Source organism: Stegostoma tigrinum, chromosome 30 (assembly GCF_030684315.1).
Source record: "Stegostoma tigrinum isolate sSteTig4 chromosome 30, sSteTig4.hap1, whole genome shotgun sequence".
Classification (NCBI taxonomy): Eukaryota; Metazoa; Chordata; class Chondrichthyes; order Orectolobiformes; family Stegostomatidae; genus Stegostoma; species Stegostoma tigrinum.
The window spans coordinates 15163397-15181675 of NC_081383.1; the positions used below are offsets into that span (position 1 = coordinate 15163397).

Sequence of the window (18279 nt, forward strand, 5' to 3'; positions counted from 1 at the left end):
CATTTCACTAAAATAAATGCAGATAGAAAAACTGGGCATTTGCACTCCATACTTGTGACCCAAACAGCACCTTTCCACGCACCAAAACTGGAAACATATTGCTGGCACTGAACCAGAGAAGTCGACGGACCAGAGTGCCTAATTAGCAAAGTACAACTTGTGCTAGCAACCAGAGTTACAGCATGACAATAGTACGATTTCAGAAGCTAAGAGGCTAAGAGAATAGAAAAGGAAAATCAACCTACATAAACATCGAGAACAGAAGCGGTCATTTTACCTCAAGTGTGCAGTCATCTAATAAGATCAAGGATAATCCGACTAACAAATCTCCACCCATGCCTGATAAGCAAGAGCGTGAAAGGTTACCAAGAATTATCCACCTCTTTAAAATATTGAACAGAAGATTTTTCTTCATTGCCTTTTCAGTAAGAATTCCATTGACTCTCCTGAGGGGGGTGGGTAAAAAATCTCATCTTAAAAAGTCCCATTTAAGACCAGTGACTGCTAGTTCTGATTATCCCAGAAGAGGAAACACCCATTCCACATCCACCCTGTTAGGGTCCTTCAACATCATTTCAAACTTTAAGTTGCTTCACTCCAAGTCCCAGTAGATACCAGCTTAGCCTAGCCCAACTATGCCTCACAAGGCAACCCAAACACTCCATACACTCAAGCAAACGTTCTTAGAAAAGTTTCTGCATTCAAATCTTTTAAGGTAAGAGTACAGTACATGTTACTCATGTGATCTCACCAGTGTTGTGTATAACCAAAGCATAACCTTCCCTTTTTCTTCCCATTCACAGGATAAGGGTGACACTGGCTCGGCAGCATTGAATGCCCATCCCTAATTACCAATAGGCAGTTAAGAGTCAACCACATTGCTGTGGATCTGGAATCACACATGTAGGCCAGACTAGGTAAGGATAGCAGTTTCCTTCCCTAAAGGGCATTAGTGAACCAGATTGGTTTTTACAAGTCAGCAATGGATTCATGATCATTAGATCCTTAATTCCAGACATTTATTGAAATCAAATTCCACCACCATCTGCCGTGGTGGGATTCAAACCCCAGTCCCCAGAACATTATGTGATCACTAGATAAAAGTCCAGCAATACCACCATTCGGCCATCGTCTCCCCTAAATTGTAATACTATGTATTAAAAATTTGCCTTATTGTAAACAAGTATATTCTGCTTTCCTAATTTGTTGCACCTATTTTTTAAATCATTCTGCAAAAATAAGCACGTAATCCCTTGAACATGGATGGCGAAGAAAACTTAATATTTCTGTTAGAAAGCTATCAAACAGTTTGGATTAGTTCTTTTAAAACAGATTTGCAAATAAGGAGTAACAAAACGAAAGAGCGCAACGAAATAAGTGGACTGACAAACAAATTAAAAAATTGACATTCCTTTCTTTATACAAGAGCAGCCTTATCCTAATTGTACACTGAAGAATTCCACTCAGAAAATCAAGTAGCAAAGCATTATATAACTGGCAATACTATTTCAAAAACAGAAGACATGGTTTTTAATTGCAATCAACTCTTAAGTGTTTTTATTATACAAGCATACATTCAAAAGTCAAATTTTTCTCAACTGAAACATTGGCAGATGCCAGCTTTGGTCAGCTTAAAAATGATATGCAGAACTATTAGTTTTCACTTTAAAAAAGCAGCAATTCTCACTGAGTACTACAATTACCTGGGGTCAAATTAGTTTGGAAATGATTATGTTGCCAGTGCAATCATGTATAACAAAATAAATCCGACATTAATTCAGATAATTTAACTATTCAGTGTCCAGAAATATCACATCACCCAGGTGTTACTAATCTAGATAAACTATTCTTTCACACAAACTTTCATTAACCTGTTCATTTCATTAACAATTGGGTCTGATTACTTGATTATCCATGAAAACACAAAATATTCAGAATTAAAGCAGAACAATTTTTAACAGTAAATAAGTCTTTCCATACAACACACCAGGGATGTTGTCAGAATTGACTTGGTAGTACTCAAATCAATTGAAACATCTTTGGCCAGGGACTGATGTAGAGAATGAAGGAAAAATTCACCTTTCTTTTTTAAAAAGGGTATACACTTAGTTTGAGATCAGTAAATTATAAAATCAACTTGCACCAACTTTTCTCAGATTGAGCCAAGGACTTTGTGAACTTGATATTAACTAGCTTTCTAAAATGAATGAGTCGCCACAGTTTTGATGTCTAATGAAATAGGAGGAAAAAAATCACAAGCTGGATACAAAGAATTTAGTTCAAGCAAAGTCTTGTCAAGTTACTTGAAAACATTATCTGTAACTATGCTAAAAGCACAATAGCAAACCGAAGTTAGTTAAGACAGCAATAACAAAGGTAGTTCAAAAGTACTTAAGTGCCAGATCCAAGAAATTGCTGACATTTTCAAAAATTTGATGGTGATTAATTAAATTCAGGCTTTCAAATATCAAAACTGTCTCAACAAGAGTGAATCACAACCTTACCTAAATTCAAATTACACCTTGCTATTAAATGAAATAGTGTACAAACCACATGCTTTGATGAAACCATTCAAGGACCAACTCGTGACCCAGTACAGTGGAACACCACCAATGGTTTAACGGAAGTGCGATGTGTAAAAAAAAATGAACACTCATGTTTTACCAATTGGAATATGAACATGTATCCTGAGGAGCATTCAAAATCATGAGCTGAGTGGAAGGATCATACCCATTTGTTAATTATAATGGTTGAAAGATTAACAAAACACTGCATTTCTAAAATGGAGGAGTTTCTCTTCCTCACCGCATCTGATTAATTTACACCAGTGTCAAAATTGCTGTTGTTATTTGCAATCAGGATAGATTAAAACCACAGAAATATACATTAGTTATTTGTCAAATGCACCAAGATTGGGACCAAAATGATGGACTCCTAAATGTGTTGTGACAACATTATCTACTTAAACAAACAGCTGACATACTGCATGGAAAAGACAAAACAGAGGTAATAAAGTTTCAGCATGTGAAACAGGGATATTAGTTTCACAATTAAAGAAGCAAACAGATTTTTCAAAAATGTTCTTCCTCCAATTTTCTGTTCTATTCTCAAAAAAGGAAGAGGCCATTCAGCCTCTTCAGCCTGTTCCACAATTTAATAAGATCATGGCTGATATTGGCCTAAATCTGTATGCCTGCCTCAAACCCAACTCCCTTGATATCCTTGCTTAATAAAAGATTGTATCAGATTTAAATCTAAACTGAATCAGCAATCACCATTTGAGGAAGGAGTTCCAAACCCTCACTACTGTGTAGAAGTGCTTTCTAACATCTCTCTTGAATGGCCTAGTCCTAATTCTTAGACTACACCCTCTCCCTGATTCTAGAGTCTTCAAATGCAGATGTGCACAAAAATTTAATTCAGGCTACCGTCAAGCTTACACCAGCTAGATGTTTAATACTGTTGTATGTACTTACATTGTATTGAGAGAGAATTCACCTCCATTCAAAATTTGAATGACAATCTTAATTCTATTTCTTCATTCTATAACAAAAGAAGTCACTAAGTTAACATTTTCTTAAGTCATTTTAATATTAATCCATTAATTAATTCTCTACCGAAGCATAAAGTTCTATTTGAGCACAAAAAGTTTGAATAAGTCATTAGGAAGCTAATCCAATGTTTTCTATAGTCCTTTTTTTCCAAACATCATTTAGCAAATCCAAAAAAAATTCAAGCATAGTATTTCCACAATTGATAAATTTGGGCATATTTACAAGTATAATTCATGATGAATGATTGAACACCAAAATGGGTACTTTCCAATTTGAGAGATGAATAAAAAAAACCAACACAATCTGTTACGTTTCCAAATTATGTGGAGACTGCAGGTATTCCATATCCCAAGAGATCCGCCATTCCACCTTCCTGGAGAAATCAGCGAACCAGAACTGTTATATTTGTCAATGAATTTTTTTCTGCAATTATGGTACGAAATTAAATACAAAAGGGCAAAAATAAAATTGGGAGTTGTTGCTTGTGGTATGCTGGGTCCCAGAGTGAAATCAGAGGACCTTGCAAATCGCCAGTTTAGAAACATACATTGTACAGTATTGAGAATAACTCATTATGAAGAACTGGGGCATTAACAGAATTGCTGAAAGCACAATTCCTGTTCCTTGCACTTATCAGTTGACCTTATTGCTAAGTTTGGCAAGTTAAGGTCTAGGATATTAAGCCGACATTATCACATCAAAAGCCCTTCATTGATCTTTTCAACCAATGGCAACAAGGCAACTTGCATCTGGGCACATTTTACAAAATACAAGGATTGTAGCTAGCTTGAACTGATTTTAAAAGTATCAATCTGCACATTAAGGAGACCAAGGAGGAAATTCACTCAAGTTTATTCCAAGTGCACTGCCAGAACATTTATCACAGATCAACTTAACAAAATGGGAAAGTGGGCACTGTACGAGAGCAAAATCAGTTACCTCAAGGCTATGATTATGTCCACTGATGCATTAGCCATAACCAGCTGAAGTTTCTTTGCAGGAGGAACACGTCATTCTTCAATGTCACTACCTTCAGCAAAGCTATCAAAAATCTTGATATAGTAGAGTATATGAAATCTTTGACAGGCAGGTAATATGGGCTGATATCTTAATTCTGTAACTGTTGCACAAGTTTTGAATATTAAAGGACAAAACAACTAAGTAGGATGCACTTTCAGAAATAGTCTGAGAAGGGGTTTTACTTAAGCGGCTGGTGTAATGACATTTGGGTAGGGAGAAAGAGGGGAAAACAGAAGAACTTGCATTCCACACAAATTCTTTAAGAAGGACTGACTTTGGGGTTGTAACTTAATCGCTGACCCAATTCCATTCACAACCAAATTCTAAGATACCAGAATTTCATTTGACCTCTTTGGAATTTACATGGACAGTTCAGTAAATCAGCAATGTTGCAATCTTAGTAAACCAACTTTCCCTACTGAAAGAAACATGGCAGAATCAACACAAAATTCCATTTTCAAATAATTAGGTATTTACAAAATAAATAGATTGCTTGCTGCATCTTCAGTAATTTATAAAAAGAAACTTAAAACTGTGTGTCACTACTTCAATCTTTTGTATTTCTTTTCCTACCAAAGTGGATCATCTCTCATTTTTCCCCCACTTTGTAAGCCATTTGCCAAATTTTATTCACTTAGCCTCCAAAACATCTGTACCCTACTTATTAATCCTGCTCCCACCTACTCGTATGTCACCTGCAAACTTGGAAATATTACATTTAATCCTCACATCTAAGTAATTGAACAAGATTGAGAACGGCTAGGGCACAGATTCTTGCACACCCATCTAGTCAGTTAGCCAAGCTGAATATTACCCTTGATTCCTGATTTTTCAATCCATGCCACTATATTCCCCCAAATGGTATGTGCTCTAATTCAGTTTACCAACCTCGTGTGGAACACAGTGACAAACCTTTTAAAATCTAAGTATGCCACATTCATCCATTCTGCAAAGTACATACTCTAAACAAAACTCCCCTTTCATAAGTCCATTGGCATCACCTAATCCTACTATTATTTTTTAAAAAATTGTCCTGATCTTGCATCAGTTATTACAGATTCTCGTGTTTTTCACACAGCTAATGCTACCCTAACTGGACTATTCCATACAACAGAAATTTGAGAAATAATCAATGTTGCCACTCATGAAAGCTATCTTTCAGCACTGGGATGTAGATTATACATTCCAGAGAATTTATCCACTTGAAGTCCTTATCTCTAATATATTTTTTAAACAAATTAACGTCACAGGTCTTCTTTTATACTTGCCAACGATTCTCCAGATTTCAGGTAATTTCCTCCATGGAGAGAGACTTGGAAGTACAGGTTAGTGTCTCTGCAATTCAATCTTCCCCATTATAATTTAAAAAAAATACCGCTAGCTTTCCTCTCTAGCATATTCTCTCACTGCTTACCCTCAATCTTTTGCTTGGTTATCCAATGTAGAATCCTAAAAGACTCCCAACTTTAGATATAGCAGTTTTGTCAGCAGCTTTATAGGCCTTTGCCATGTGTTTTCAGAAAATAATCTAAAGATAAATAAACACATCACACGAGAGAGATACTGGCTTGCAGGATCAAAGTAAGGAGGTATCGAAAAAGGAGAAGGTTGGAAGAAAGGAGGAAATCCCTGAACATGGACAGAATCAATGGTAATCCACCTTCCTCCATAACTACAAGTTGAGTCAATCGTTCTTCTCCCACCCTTTTCAAATGGAGTTCAATATTTAGAAATATATAGAATATAAAAAAACCGTAGCAACTTCAAATGTTGAACATTTTACAGAACAGGTGTCAAGTCATTTCACTGCATCTTTAAACATACAAAATTGATGCATTACAGAGGTCCAAGTCAATTGGATTTCTTTTAAAAACGTTGATTCCACAAGTATTTTTATTAATAGATAGAAAGTTGTCCAGGAGACACAGCCAGTGTGTTCATCTGGCAACCTTCATTACATGCAGCTTAAAATTGTGCTAAGCTACGCAGTTTATGAAGGTTACTTAAACTATAGGTTGAAAATCAGAATTTTCACCACACGTATTCAGTATGAAGACAAGATACAATAATCAGAATGTCACGTGTTCAGGTGGAGCATTCAATATCCAATTCTAGTTGCTACATTTTATCCATGTTGGATGAACTTACAGTAAACAGGGTTCTCTGTAACACTTATGGTTGATTAAACGCAACAAGAGATCTTTGGGCAAGGTTCTTTAATCAGTTTCCAAAAAGCCAAGTTTATACAAAAAAATTGTTTCATCCTTGCACGAAATACAGCATGAACAAATGGCCAACTTTACCAGTATATAATTTTTCAAAAACAAACCTCCTACATTAGATTGAAAATGAATGTTTTTCTGTAAATTGTATATTAACAGACTCAAATGCAAAATACTCAAGATCCAGCAGTTTGAACATTCCACTACAAGTTACTTTCTAATGACAAGCAGAATGACTGAATGCTGATTTACCATCAGGAAATCAATCTGCATATAATTGTATTTCAAAATAAGCTTGAAAAAGTCAATACTCTGCAGCATGCACAGCTTTTGTGATCTAGCTCAAATTGGTGTTTATTTTTGTGGCCAGCAGAGGGGAGAGATAAAGAGAAATATCAAAATACTGCAAAAAAAAAACCAAACTGCAGGACTAAGAGCAAAACTGATTGAGGATTTCAACAAGATAAAAGTTAGACTGAGTCTGTTCTTTACAGACCTGAAAGTGAAAACCTTTTAAAATAAATAGGCTGAATAGGTCTTTTTTGACCTAAAAGTAAATGCACATTCAAGTCAGAAGCTATCAGACTGTCAATAATTTTGATAATATTAAAACAGACAACAAGTTCAGAAGACAACTGCTTTCTGTAGTTCCAAAACTCAAGGGCCAAAAGGAGGATGATCTTGATTCAAGGAGATTGATTATTCATTTGTAGCTGGAGGAGGAGAAGCAGGCACAATGTAAAGAATTTGTAATACATTTTCAATTCAGCTTCTCCACATACTATCAGTTCGTAACAATAGCAACTGATTGGCACACACTTCCCTTCTTTAATACCATTCATTTTAAAGCATTACCAGTAAAGCACAAACTTAAATAGATTCAAAACAAGCAACTGGGTAGGCAGCTCAAGATTCCAATTCCAAATTAGGGTTCTATTTCAAGTGAAAAGTTTTTATGTTTGCCGAAACACTGGATGAACATTTCATTCCAAGTTATCTTTTTTGTGGGGTTACAGATTAAGAAGTCAAATTGGGTGAAAGGAGGTAAAGAAAGAAAGCTAGCACCCACCTCTTAATACTTGATAGTGGGCTACAACGGTACTAAGCCAATTTCCACAACCAAGATAATTTCCTTTCATTACAATGAAGTTGTAGACAGAAATGTATGTAGACAGAAACTGAGGTACCAAGAGAAACATCAAAGCTGAATGATCTCCAATAGTGTTGCTTACAGAAAAACAGGACAAAGAAAATGCCCTTTACAGCTCATTAGCGATGCCATAGGTTAAGTATGGATAATCTAGAGCTTCTGGACCTTGGTCTAGTTGTAGAGGCGTTAGTGCTGCAGCAATAACAATGTCCGTATAAAAAAGGTCTGTAACATGCTTTGCAGTTTATATACAGGTAGTTCATTGATAGGACTGGTAGACCCATTCCTAAAGCACCATGAAACATAATGCAGAAAAGATTTCACAGAATTCATTTTCCTCTCCCTTCACATTACTGCTGCCTGAAGAGCACATGATAAACATTGTAGGAGTTTCAGCCACTAATGGCCGAAGATACGGTCTCAAATGTAATTCACAAGAAAATAATGCTTTAAATCTGTCATCTAGACAAGCAATATGTTCGTGATAATTTCTTCAGCCCCAGAGGACAGTTGAAAACTAAAATTGCTTGGAAATTTCAAGCTGAGCTGAAAATTTTCTGAACTTGTGCTATTTAGCTTACAAAGTGCAGAAACATTATTCTAGGCAAGTGAGCCAAGCATTTTTTTTTCTTACAAGTAGGAGCGCTCCATTTAGCCAGTTGTTAGAATTGAACTTAAATGACCAAATAGAAAACGAGATAATAGAAAATTTAAACTCAAAATCCCAATTATCAAATCTAGATTTTAGATTTCACATTTTGAATCTAAAGTAAGTCTGTTGAATCAATCCGTTACATAATCACAAGCTCATTAAAAACATTTTATTTATTTAAAAGACTGAAGTCTTATTATTAGACATGAAATTTTATAAAATAGGTGTATGAATGAAAAGTTCTGAAAATGAAAAATTGCTGTATAAAACTAAATTACAATAACATGAAAAACAATTCAAAACAAATCCAACTATTGCTCACACCAGCTGAACTGACATCTCTTCCTTATGTTAAACCTTTTGTTCTCATTTAATCCACTGTAGCCTTTTAGAAAAAGTGCCCTTTCTCTCCATCTTGGCTTCCATTTCCAATTTAGAGGAAAGAATACATTTCAAAAATATCGTCATTAGCAAGAGAGGTTGAGCCAGAGCTTTTCAGCTGCATAAATCTCAAAGTCTCATGAATTGACTGTTGTGGTAATCAAAGTCCCCAGAGTAAAACATGCCCAAAGAACAGATAATGAATATAGTGTTATCTTACAGGATAATTCTTTGCCCCCACCCCCAAACTAAAACTAACTGTTCTATTTTAATTTCAATACTGAATTTTATCAACCTGTTCTATCACTCACTGGTATAAAGGCTTACAGTAAACTTGCTTTAAGTTCGTGTCAAGACATTATTACTGCAGTTAAAATTCAAAACTGTAAGCACGTGAAAAAGGGACCTACAACTCCAGATTTGCCCACTTACTTCCAAGTAAGGTTTTGAAAGCTTGAACTTTATTATACAGAAAACTACACAATGACTTTACGAGCAATCTCAAATGACAGTTGGCATAATTTTTTCCAATGGATATAATGCACCATGTCCTCCAAAAGATGAGGCTCCTAGACTGATGAACAATGGTTTTTTTTAAAAAAAACAAATACATGATAAAATGGGTCAGTTACATGGCAAGCTATCTTAAGCTTAATGATTTTCCATCTTCCAGTAGCCAAGCACGTACTTACCATAACTGTCATAATCATCTCGGTATGACCTTCCAACTGAGCTGTTATAGCCATAGCTGCTAGAATTTTGACTCCTGAAATAAGAATAAGGAATTTACCAAAATGTATTACAAAACAGACCTACTGAAAAGTGGCAAAGCAATATACTTACCTATTATAGTAGTCATTTCCATAATTGCTTCGTCCACTTCTGTCACCATCTATTGAAAGATACAGCAAGTTAGCCTTTAGGAGTGTTGAAGCAGTAACTTAGCATCTTACTCATTTGAAAGTCTTCTTACTATACACGATTTAATATAACTCAATGGCAGGTGAAACAACACTGGCCTGCCATATGCTTATCTCCCAGACTTTCCTTCCACCGTACAGAATGTATTGTACTGTAACGTACACAGTACATTGGGGCAGCACGGTGGTATAACGGTTAGCACCGGTGTCTCACAGGGACATGGGTTTGAGTCCTCAGCCAACTTTCTGTTTAGAGTTTGCACGGGTTTCCTCCAGGTGCTCCGGTTTCCTCCCATAGTCCAAAGATGTGCAAGTCAGGGTTGGCTATGCTAAACTGCCACAGTGGCTAGGGTGGGAAACGCAGGGACAGAGTGGGGGTTGGGACTAGGTGGGATGCTCTTTACAGGGTCGGTGTGAACACAATGGGCCAAATGGCCTGGTTCCACACTGTAGAGATTCTATGAATATCATTAGCAATTATTACTACATTCATAAGTCAGCAAAACAAGTTTCCACCACTATAGATCACCTCTGTAAAATCCACGGTTGCTTCTCCCACCACGGAATCCATAACCTCGCGACTGCCCACTTTGATAATTCCTAGATCGTCCTCCAGAGCCTTTTCCTGCCTGGTCTACTCGAATTTGTCGACCATCAACGGACTGAAAGTGAGAAAAGAAACAAACAGATGAATCGTCATAGTTGAGGGGTACTGATTATTTAAACCGATTATAAATTGCAATACTAAAGTTTGTTTTAATGGTGCACACAAAACGAAGTTCTTTTACTTAAGTAAATCTGTTTCTTAATCTAAGCAAAGAGTGATATTGATATTTATAATTTATAATCAAATGTAGATCAAAAGATATCCCAAGTCGCTTGAGACACTTCATTAAGTTACCAAGAAAACTAAAGCAACTACACGCAACCATTTCAAATCCAAGTTTAATAAACAGGTCAACTCATTCTATCATGATTTCCGAAAACAGCTGAAAAAGATACAACACATTTGAAGTACAAACAAAAACACAAGTTTCTGGAAAAGCTCAGCAGTTCCAGCAGTATCCATGAAGAGAAATCAAAGTTAACGTTTTTGTCCAGTAACCCTTCTTCAGAACCTACTAAAGAGTCACCTGAAACATGAATTCTGATTTCCCTCCAGACACTGCCAAACCTGTTGAGCTTTTCCAGAAGTTTGTTTTTATTTCTGATTTCCAGCATCCGCAGTTCTTTTAGCTTTACGTTTAAAGCAGAAATTGGTTTAATGCAATCTGGGTGGAGACTTGTAAGATGAACAAGAAAGAGAGAATATTTAAGCAAGTACAATTTTCACAACTATCTATAAAGTAAATCAAGGGCATTTACACAAGCTTCAGAGACTAAGGATCTCTGTTGCCAGAAGATAGGACACTAAAATATTTTAATATCTGGGTGGCAAATGAAGATGAAGTGGAGAGTAGGCAGCAGCAGCCCACACACGAAACACCTTGCAGTTTTAAAGGTTAATATGGCTCCAAGTACGATGTAGCATCCAAGTTCAGTCTCTGGGGGCAATGTCAAGTTCTAGACAAGGTAGAGACAGTTCATCCCAATTGCAACTACACACTTGAGCCTATCTCTTTCCGAGTCTGAAGCATGATGTTTAGTCTTAGTATAACAAACATTGGGAATTATCCAAAGCCTATCAATGTTACATTTCAGGAACACTCCTGCGACTTTTGGTGATAAACGTCAAATTTTTTTTCAAATGCCTAGATCCCTAGAGGACGGCTCTGAACAGCTGAGTAGGTTCTCAGTGCCAGGCCACGTGTAGTGGTAGCCTGGAGGAAATGGTGTATCACATTCGGTTAAGGCTGTCTTCATTTGCAGCATCTATTTAGTTGAAAGGACCACTTCCAAAATATGGTATTCCACGATGACAGCAATAGCTGCCCTGTTGGTGGTCCTACTTGATGACCTGACCAAGGAGGCCATTAATATGTCTAGGCAGCAGATTTGGAGATAGGTCATAGTGCCCAACTTCAGCCCCTCTTCTATGGTTACATCCACACTTGGGTTTCCAGGATGAGGGAGCATACAGAGTCTACCAGCATGGCATAGATGTTGCAGTGGATATGTCACCCATCATCCCGTGAAATGTTTTATTCTAGTATAAGTTTGTTAACATTTTCAGCTTTTGTGTTAGTGGCCCAGTGGAGGCTAAGTTGTTATTGCTTAAGGAAGCGTAGAAAATGGGCTATCAGATGTTGAGTAAAGGGAGAAATACATTAGTGCATAACATATTCAAAATGGTTCAATCCATACATAAATCTGATTGTGAGTATTTATCATTTTCAGGTATTAAAAAATTTGCAGAGAACAAATTTATAGGACTCAAAAGAATCAACAGAGGTTCTACGAGATATCACAGATTAAGTAAACTTGAAGTTTGGAATTTGGATCGAGTATGAACATCAAAATGACAAATGCAGTAAGTGGATGGTGTCATACTAGATTTTGTAAATAATTGCATCTTTCAACTTCTAAATAGACAATGTAAAAGTTAGGCAAACAACACAAACAGCCAGTAGTGACTTTTATGAAGGGTGCAATAACAAGAAAAGCCAAGCTTATAATAAGACATGAGCCTTCCATCAATTTTCTTGTATGCTTGAACCTGGATAATAAGTAAATATCTGCAGGGTAAAGATTAAAAATTAAATACGTAGGCCATTAGATAAATAGTGAGGCATCTGAAATTCCTAGAGGAAAACATGCAAAGAATTGACATCCAGAATAGGTCTGTCTTTTGATGATAGCCAAGAGATGTCATCTGCAGGGTGGTGCGCGCATGCACACGCACAGAGGTCAACATAGGCAGAGTTGGATTACAAATGTCACCATAGTTGCAAATAAGTTAGCAGATGTGCAAGGATTGAGCAAGATAGAAGAGCTTGGCATACCAGGTGTACCAACAAGCAGCGGAAACATGAGGCTAGCCAAAATGTAGATAATGAGCCCACCAGTCTAACCTAGATTTTCAACAAGTAACAAAGCAAAGAAACCAAGTTAAATTAAAGACATTAAATACATAATTTAATGCAGTTATATAGTACACAGAATAAATTTTAGTGCTTTGGAAAAACACTTACAGTACAAGAGGCTCTCATTATTTGAGCATACCCCAAATGAAAAGCTTCACTTATTTGAAGAAATGCCTACCACCTAACCTTTTTTAAAAAAGCTTCATCTAGAAATGTATACCTTTCCATTCATGGCCAAGGCATCTCTTGCATCATCCGGATTTTCAAAAGTAACAAAACCAAATCCTCTGGATTTGTGTGTGTCTTTATCTTTGATCACAAGGACTAAAAATGGGCAAGAAAGACAAAAGCATCAGAATTACATATGCAGGTTAAAAATACATTCAGCCAGTACTTTTAGAAACTGGAAATGCAATTTAAAGGGCCGAGTCTCAGGCAAGACTCACGAACCGGAGAACTAATCATTGAGTCAGAATGAAACTTGGTGGCCTTCAGCAGGAGCACAAGAATTGTCAGCATTTAGTTTACAGCCAATTCACTACTCTCATCATTTGCTCAAATCAAAACCACACCTTTGGAGTTAAGTCTGAATTAGAGCACTGCATCCCCTAACAATTCCAATTTCGTTTTTTTGTTTCACCCATAACCCTCCATCAATTTTGTAATTTTTAAAAACTACCTCCTTTTCATGACTTCCTAAGTACAATTTCAGGCTCCTGAAACTGCAACTGCATGCCTGATATCCCAAATGAAAATTTACTTCGCCAGCCCACCAGCCTAAAACATACATTTGGTTCCTTGTAGCACAATACATTGAATTTGGTTCCTTGTAGCACAATACATTGAATTTGAAATGAATGACACAATCCTTTGGTTCTTCACCATTAAACTACCTATATTTGTTCAATGTTCTTTGACATCTCATCTGAACACTTGTCTACAGACTTGCAAAAATACCATCAGAAAACTCATCAAGCATGTTCTGCCTCCCCTTTTAATATTGCTTCTTTTCTCCCTTCTGCTCCATCCGGCACAAAAGCCCCAGCAAAAGCACTCTTAACTAGGTTCTACAACATAAACAAGTCACAATTTTTCAGTTTTTAAAATTCATTCACAGGATTTGGGCATCGTCGTCAGCTAGGCTAGCATTTACTGTCCATCAATTGCCCAGAAGGGAGTTGTGTCAACCACATTACTGTGGATCTGAGCCCCATTTAGGCCACACCAGGAATGGACGGGGTTCCTTCCCTAAAAGGATATTAATAAACCAGATGGGTTTTCTCAACAGGAGATGAAGGCTTCATGATTACCATTACTCTCAATTCCAGACTCTTTACTGAATTCAAATTCCACCATTTGGCCATGGCAGGATTCAAACCCAGGTGCCAGAACATTAGCTAGGTCCCGAGATTAATAATCTGGCAATAATACCACTAGGCTGTTGCCTACATTAAATGTTTAATAAATTGAGAACACAGTCCAAGAGTACTCTAGGCATTTAACTAACTGCAATGGCTTTCAAGGAACTTTAAGCTAGACCCCAAAGTCCACTCCTAACTGGCCTAGTAAACTCACTTGCTTTTTCAAAAAAAAACTTGTGACAGGAAGAAAACCATCTTCAATTGGATGCAAGTCTCAGAGGGGGATTCAGATCCACAATGTCATCCCTCAAAGATGGCCGGCAGGGAATTGTAACTGTTGGGTATCAATCCAAAACAACCAATTTTGGCACGATTCCTCAATAGTGTCTACTTCTTCAAAGAAATGGAAACAGTTAACATCTCATCATTTAAAATGCCAACAATCTTGTTGCCTCAACCACATTCAATGTTTCATACACCTGTGCTTTTACCAACAAAACAGACCATTTTGACAGTTGAAGGAGGTCATCCCACCTTCAACACTTCATTATTTTAAATAATACACCAAATACGGTCAACCAGTGGCAAAGCTTTGAGAAATGGCCACATTAAAATTGCTTCAATCGAACATACTGTACACAGAAGTGACCTACCATCACGAACTTCTCCGTACTTGGAAAATAACTGCTCCAGCGATTGCTCATCTGTGTCAAAGTTGAGTCCACCAACAAAAAGTTTTCCTTCATCAGACATGATGCTTTGAGAGAACAGACCACGTAAGACTATAAAGGTTATAATCTGAATAAAAAATACTGATCAAACTGTAACTTGCAAGGGAGAATCTGGAAGTTAATTTAATTGGAATGTGTCTTTTTTTAAAAAAAGAGAATAACTTTGGCAGGCCAGCTACAGTTAAGATATTGTTAAACTTGAAAGGATTCAGACAACATTTACAAGGATCTTGCTGGGATTGGAAGGTTTCAGCTGTTGGGAGAATGAATAGGCTGGGAATTCAATTCCCTGGAGCGTCAGAGGCGGAGGGGTGACCTTACAGAGGTTTATAAAATCTTTGGTGGGTGGGGGGGGGGGGCGGTTTCAGATAGGGTAAATAGCCAAGGTCTTTCTCCCAGGGTGGAGGCATCTAAAACTAGAGGGCATAGGTTTAAGGTAAGAGGACAAAAGATTTAAAAGGGACCTAAGCGGCAACTTTTTCCACACAAAGGGTGACAGTGTTCAGGACAAGCTCCAGAGGTGGCGGATAGAATTCCAACATGTAAAAGGCATTTTAATAGGAAGGGTTCAGAGGGATATGGGCCAAATGCTGGCAAAGGGACGAAGATCAGCTTCAGAGATCTGGTCAGCTCAGATGAGTTTGACCAAAGGGTCTGTTTTCATACTGCATAACTATGACTTTGATAGTCTCATCTCAATGCATTTAAATTTTTCGAGAAATGGGAGACATTAAATATTAGTACTGTTTCTAACTCCTGCAATTACTGTTGTAGTGGAAGGCCTATTGTAACATTTTTAAGAGACATCAGTTTTTGCAATTAGCACAGTAGCAGAAAGTCAATCTTTGAAATTACCATGGCATTTATGAGGTGAGAAGAGTCCAAAACACTTATCAGCAAGGCAATTCATGTCTCTCAGGGGACAAAATGAAAACAGGTGACTTGAAGTAGATCACTTTCACATGCCATTTTCGTTTCGGTAAGATAAGAGATTTAAACTAAAAGAAAAATGCCTCTAAAAGACTGTAGTTTGCAAGTTTAATGATTTTGAATGTTTTAAATAGCAGCTGGGACAGGAGCAAGAACAGAGTACTATGTTATTTACGTAACGATCAATTTAAAGGGAACTATTACTCAGCTTAAAAAAGGTAGGGGAATCGATTATACGTTTTATTACTATAGAAAAGTGGAAATTACAATGCATTAATAGCTACAATATGCAGCGCTCACATACAACGCCCACACCCAAACAGGAATTAGCTAATAAATGGCTCCAGAACCTCCCCCTCAAATGATGGAAGTTATTTCAGAATGTTCAAGAGATGGGAAAATCCTCACGTCGTGAAGAGAAAGGCTGATCCGTATTTTTCGGAGACATTTTCGTGCAATCGGCGGGGTGAGAAGGCGAGGAGCAGACAAGACTTTCGAACTGCGCCATAGAAGATGGAGACGGCTGAACATACCGCGAGAGCGACAAGTCTTCAAGGAACTGGAGGCGGCCCCGCCCGCGGCCGCCATTTTACCACCTCACCACCATTTACACCCTCACCCCAGGGGAAAAAAACTATTCAGAAAAACATAAGCCGAAACCAGACACTGCCTGGCTCCCCTCCCGCAGCGGCGTTAAAACACCAGCTTTTGAAAAGGCTTCCACCTCTATTTTATAAAAAAAACTTCACCTCACGGGATAGGGCCCTGGCCTCTCAGAATACAAATATTTAACCAGCTCATGTTATCACTAAAGTCCTCCGGCAACACCTCACCGTCCTCTGCTTCGATCGAAACACCTTAGGCGACAACTTCACTCACCGTATATTGTCGTCAAACGGCACACGAAGTGATTTTTTTTTCGCTGCTACACCCTGCTTCTCCGACTCACCGTGAACCAAACAAGAAAGATGGGTGCAGGGAGGAAAAAGCACACTATTTCCTCAAAAGTGCGCAGGCGCGGCGTATTGACTTCCGAGCCTCACGTCGTGATCAGAGACAAACTCTCGGCAGTGCGCAAGCGCCACGCATTGATTTTCCGCCCTCTCCCAGTGACCAGGCCCGAACTTTCGGCAGTGCGGAGGCGGGGCAGACGGACGTTTTTTGAAATGAACCGTCGTTTCTGTGCCCGAACGGTCCTGTGGCTGCAGTGCGCAGGCGCAGCGAGGTTTTCGTTCAGAATTGTTTTCCCTGATACCAGCAAAGTCCCTGGAAATATTCAACAAGTGATGGAGCATCTGTGAAAAGAACAAAATCAAGAGAGATTGGTAGGGCACGGTACAGTGGCTCAGTGGTTAGCACTTCTACCTCACAGCGCCATGAGCCCAACCCTGGGTGACGATCTGTGTGGAATCTACACATTCTGCCTAGATTTCCTATAAATGCTCTAATTTCAGTTGAGCTGGATTTGCTAAACTGCTTATTGTGTCCACAGTTGTACAGGCTAGGTAAATTCGCAATGGAGAATAGCTCTGGGTGAGATGTCCCTTGAAGGATCAGTGTGAACTCGGTGAGCTGAATGGCCTGCTTCCACACTGTAGAGATTCTATGATCTTATGTTCCACTGTACTGTCATGAGAGTCTTAAATTTTGAGCTGTGCTACTCTCCACAGATGCTGTGTCACCATTTTAAGTACATCCAGCAATTACAAACAAGAACAGAAGTTGCTAGAAAACTCAGCAGGTCTGGCAGCATCTGTGAAGAGAAATCAGAGTTAACGTTTTGAATCCAGGACCCTTCCTCAGAACTTCCCCAGCAACTTCTGTTTGTTTCTGATTTACAGCATCTGCAGTTCTTTCAGGTTTTACATACAGCAGTTATTTGTGTACTGTTTCAGATGGCCCAACCATCTTTAACTGCTTCATCAATGATCTTCCGTTCATCATAAGATCATAATTCATCATAAGTGGCTTGTTTGCCGATGATTGCACAATGTGCAACGCCCTTCACGACTCCTCAGATATTGAAGCAGTCCATGTTCAAATGCAACAAGATCAGGAAAATATTCCAGGCTCGGGGTTACAAGTAGTATGTTCGAGTGCTAGGCAATGACCGCATCCATAAGCATCCACTCAGTAGCAGCAGTATGCACTGTCTACAAGATGCACTGCAGAAATTCACCAAAGATCCTTAGCACCTTCCAAACTCCCAACTGCTTCCATCTAGAAGGACAAAGGCAGCAGATGCATAAGAACACCACCAACTGCAAAATCCCCTCCAAGCCACTCATCATCTTGATTTGAAAATATATTACTGTACCTTCACTGTCGTTAGGTC

General features: G+C 38.1%; 2 protein-coding genes across 3 annotated transcripts in view; both read right to left on the reverse strand.

Moving 5' to 3' along the window:
* LOC125465758 (cold-inducible RNA-binding protein-like) overlaps positions 1 to 9686 on the reverse strand; it is a 25035-nt gene extending 15349 nt beyond the window's left edge. The window contains exons 1-2 of the mRNA XM_048559551.2: positions 9672 to 9686; positions 3477 to 3543 (exon numbers count right to left, since the gene is read on the reverse strand). The gene's annotated coding sequence lies outside the window, so the exon portion shown is untranslated. The remainder of the gene's footprint in view (positions 1 to 3476; positions 3544 to 9671) is intronic.
* The window catches only part of LOC125465760 (cold-inducible RNA-binding protein-like), an 18905-nt gene extending 1947 nt beyond the window's left edge, over positions 1 to 16958 (reverse strand). The window contains exons 1-7 of one of the 2 annotated variants that reach the window (XM_048559558.2): positions 16824 to 16958; positions 14937 to 15040; positions 13143 to 13246; positions 10429 to 10561; positions 9823 to 9871; positions 9672 to 9745; positions 3477 to 3543 (exon numbers count right to left, since the gene is read on the reverse strand). In XM_048559558.2, the coding sequence (XP_048415515.1) occupies positions 3539 to 3543; positions 9672 to 9745; positions 9823 to 9871; positions 10429 to 10561; positions 13143 to 13246; positions 14937 to 15036 (465 nt within the window). In that variant the 5' untranslated portion in view covers positions 15037 to 15040; positions 16824 to 16958 and the 3' untranslated portion in view covers positions 3477 to 3538. Of the gene's footprint in view, positions 1 to 3476; positions 3544 to 6775; positions 7510 to 9671; positions 9746 to 9822; positions 9872 to 10428; positions 10562 to 13142; positions 13247 to 14936; positions 15041 to 16823 lie in introns of those variants that run through there. The other variant, XM_048559557.2, reaches the window with a different exon arrangement.
* Positions 16959 to 18279: the final 1321 nt, after the last annotated feature.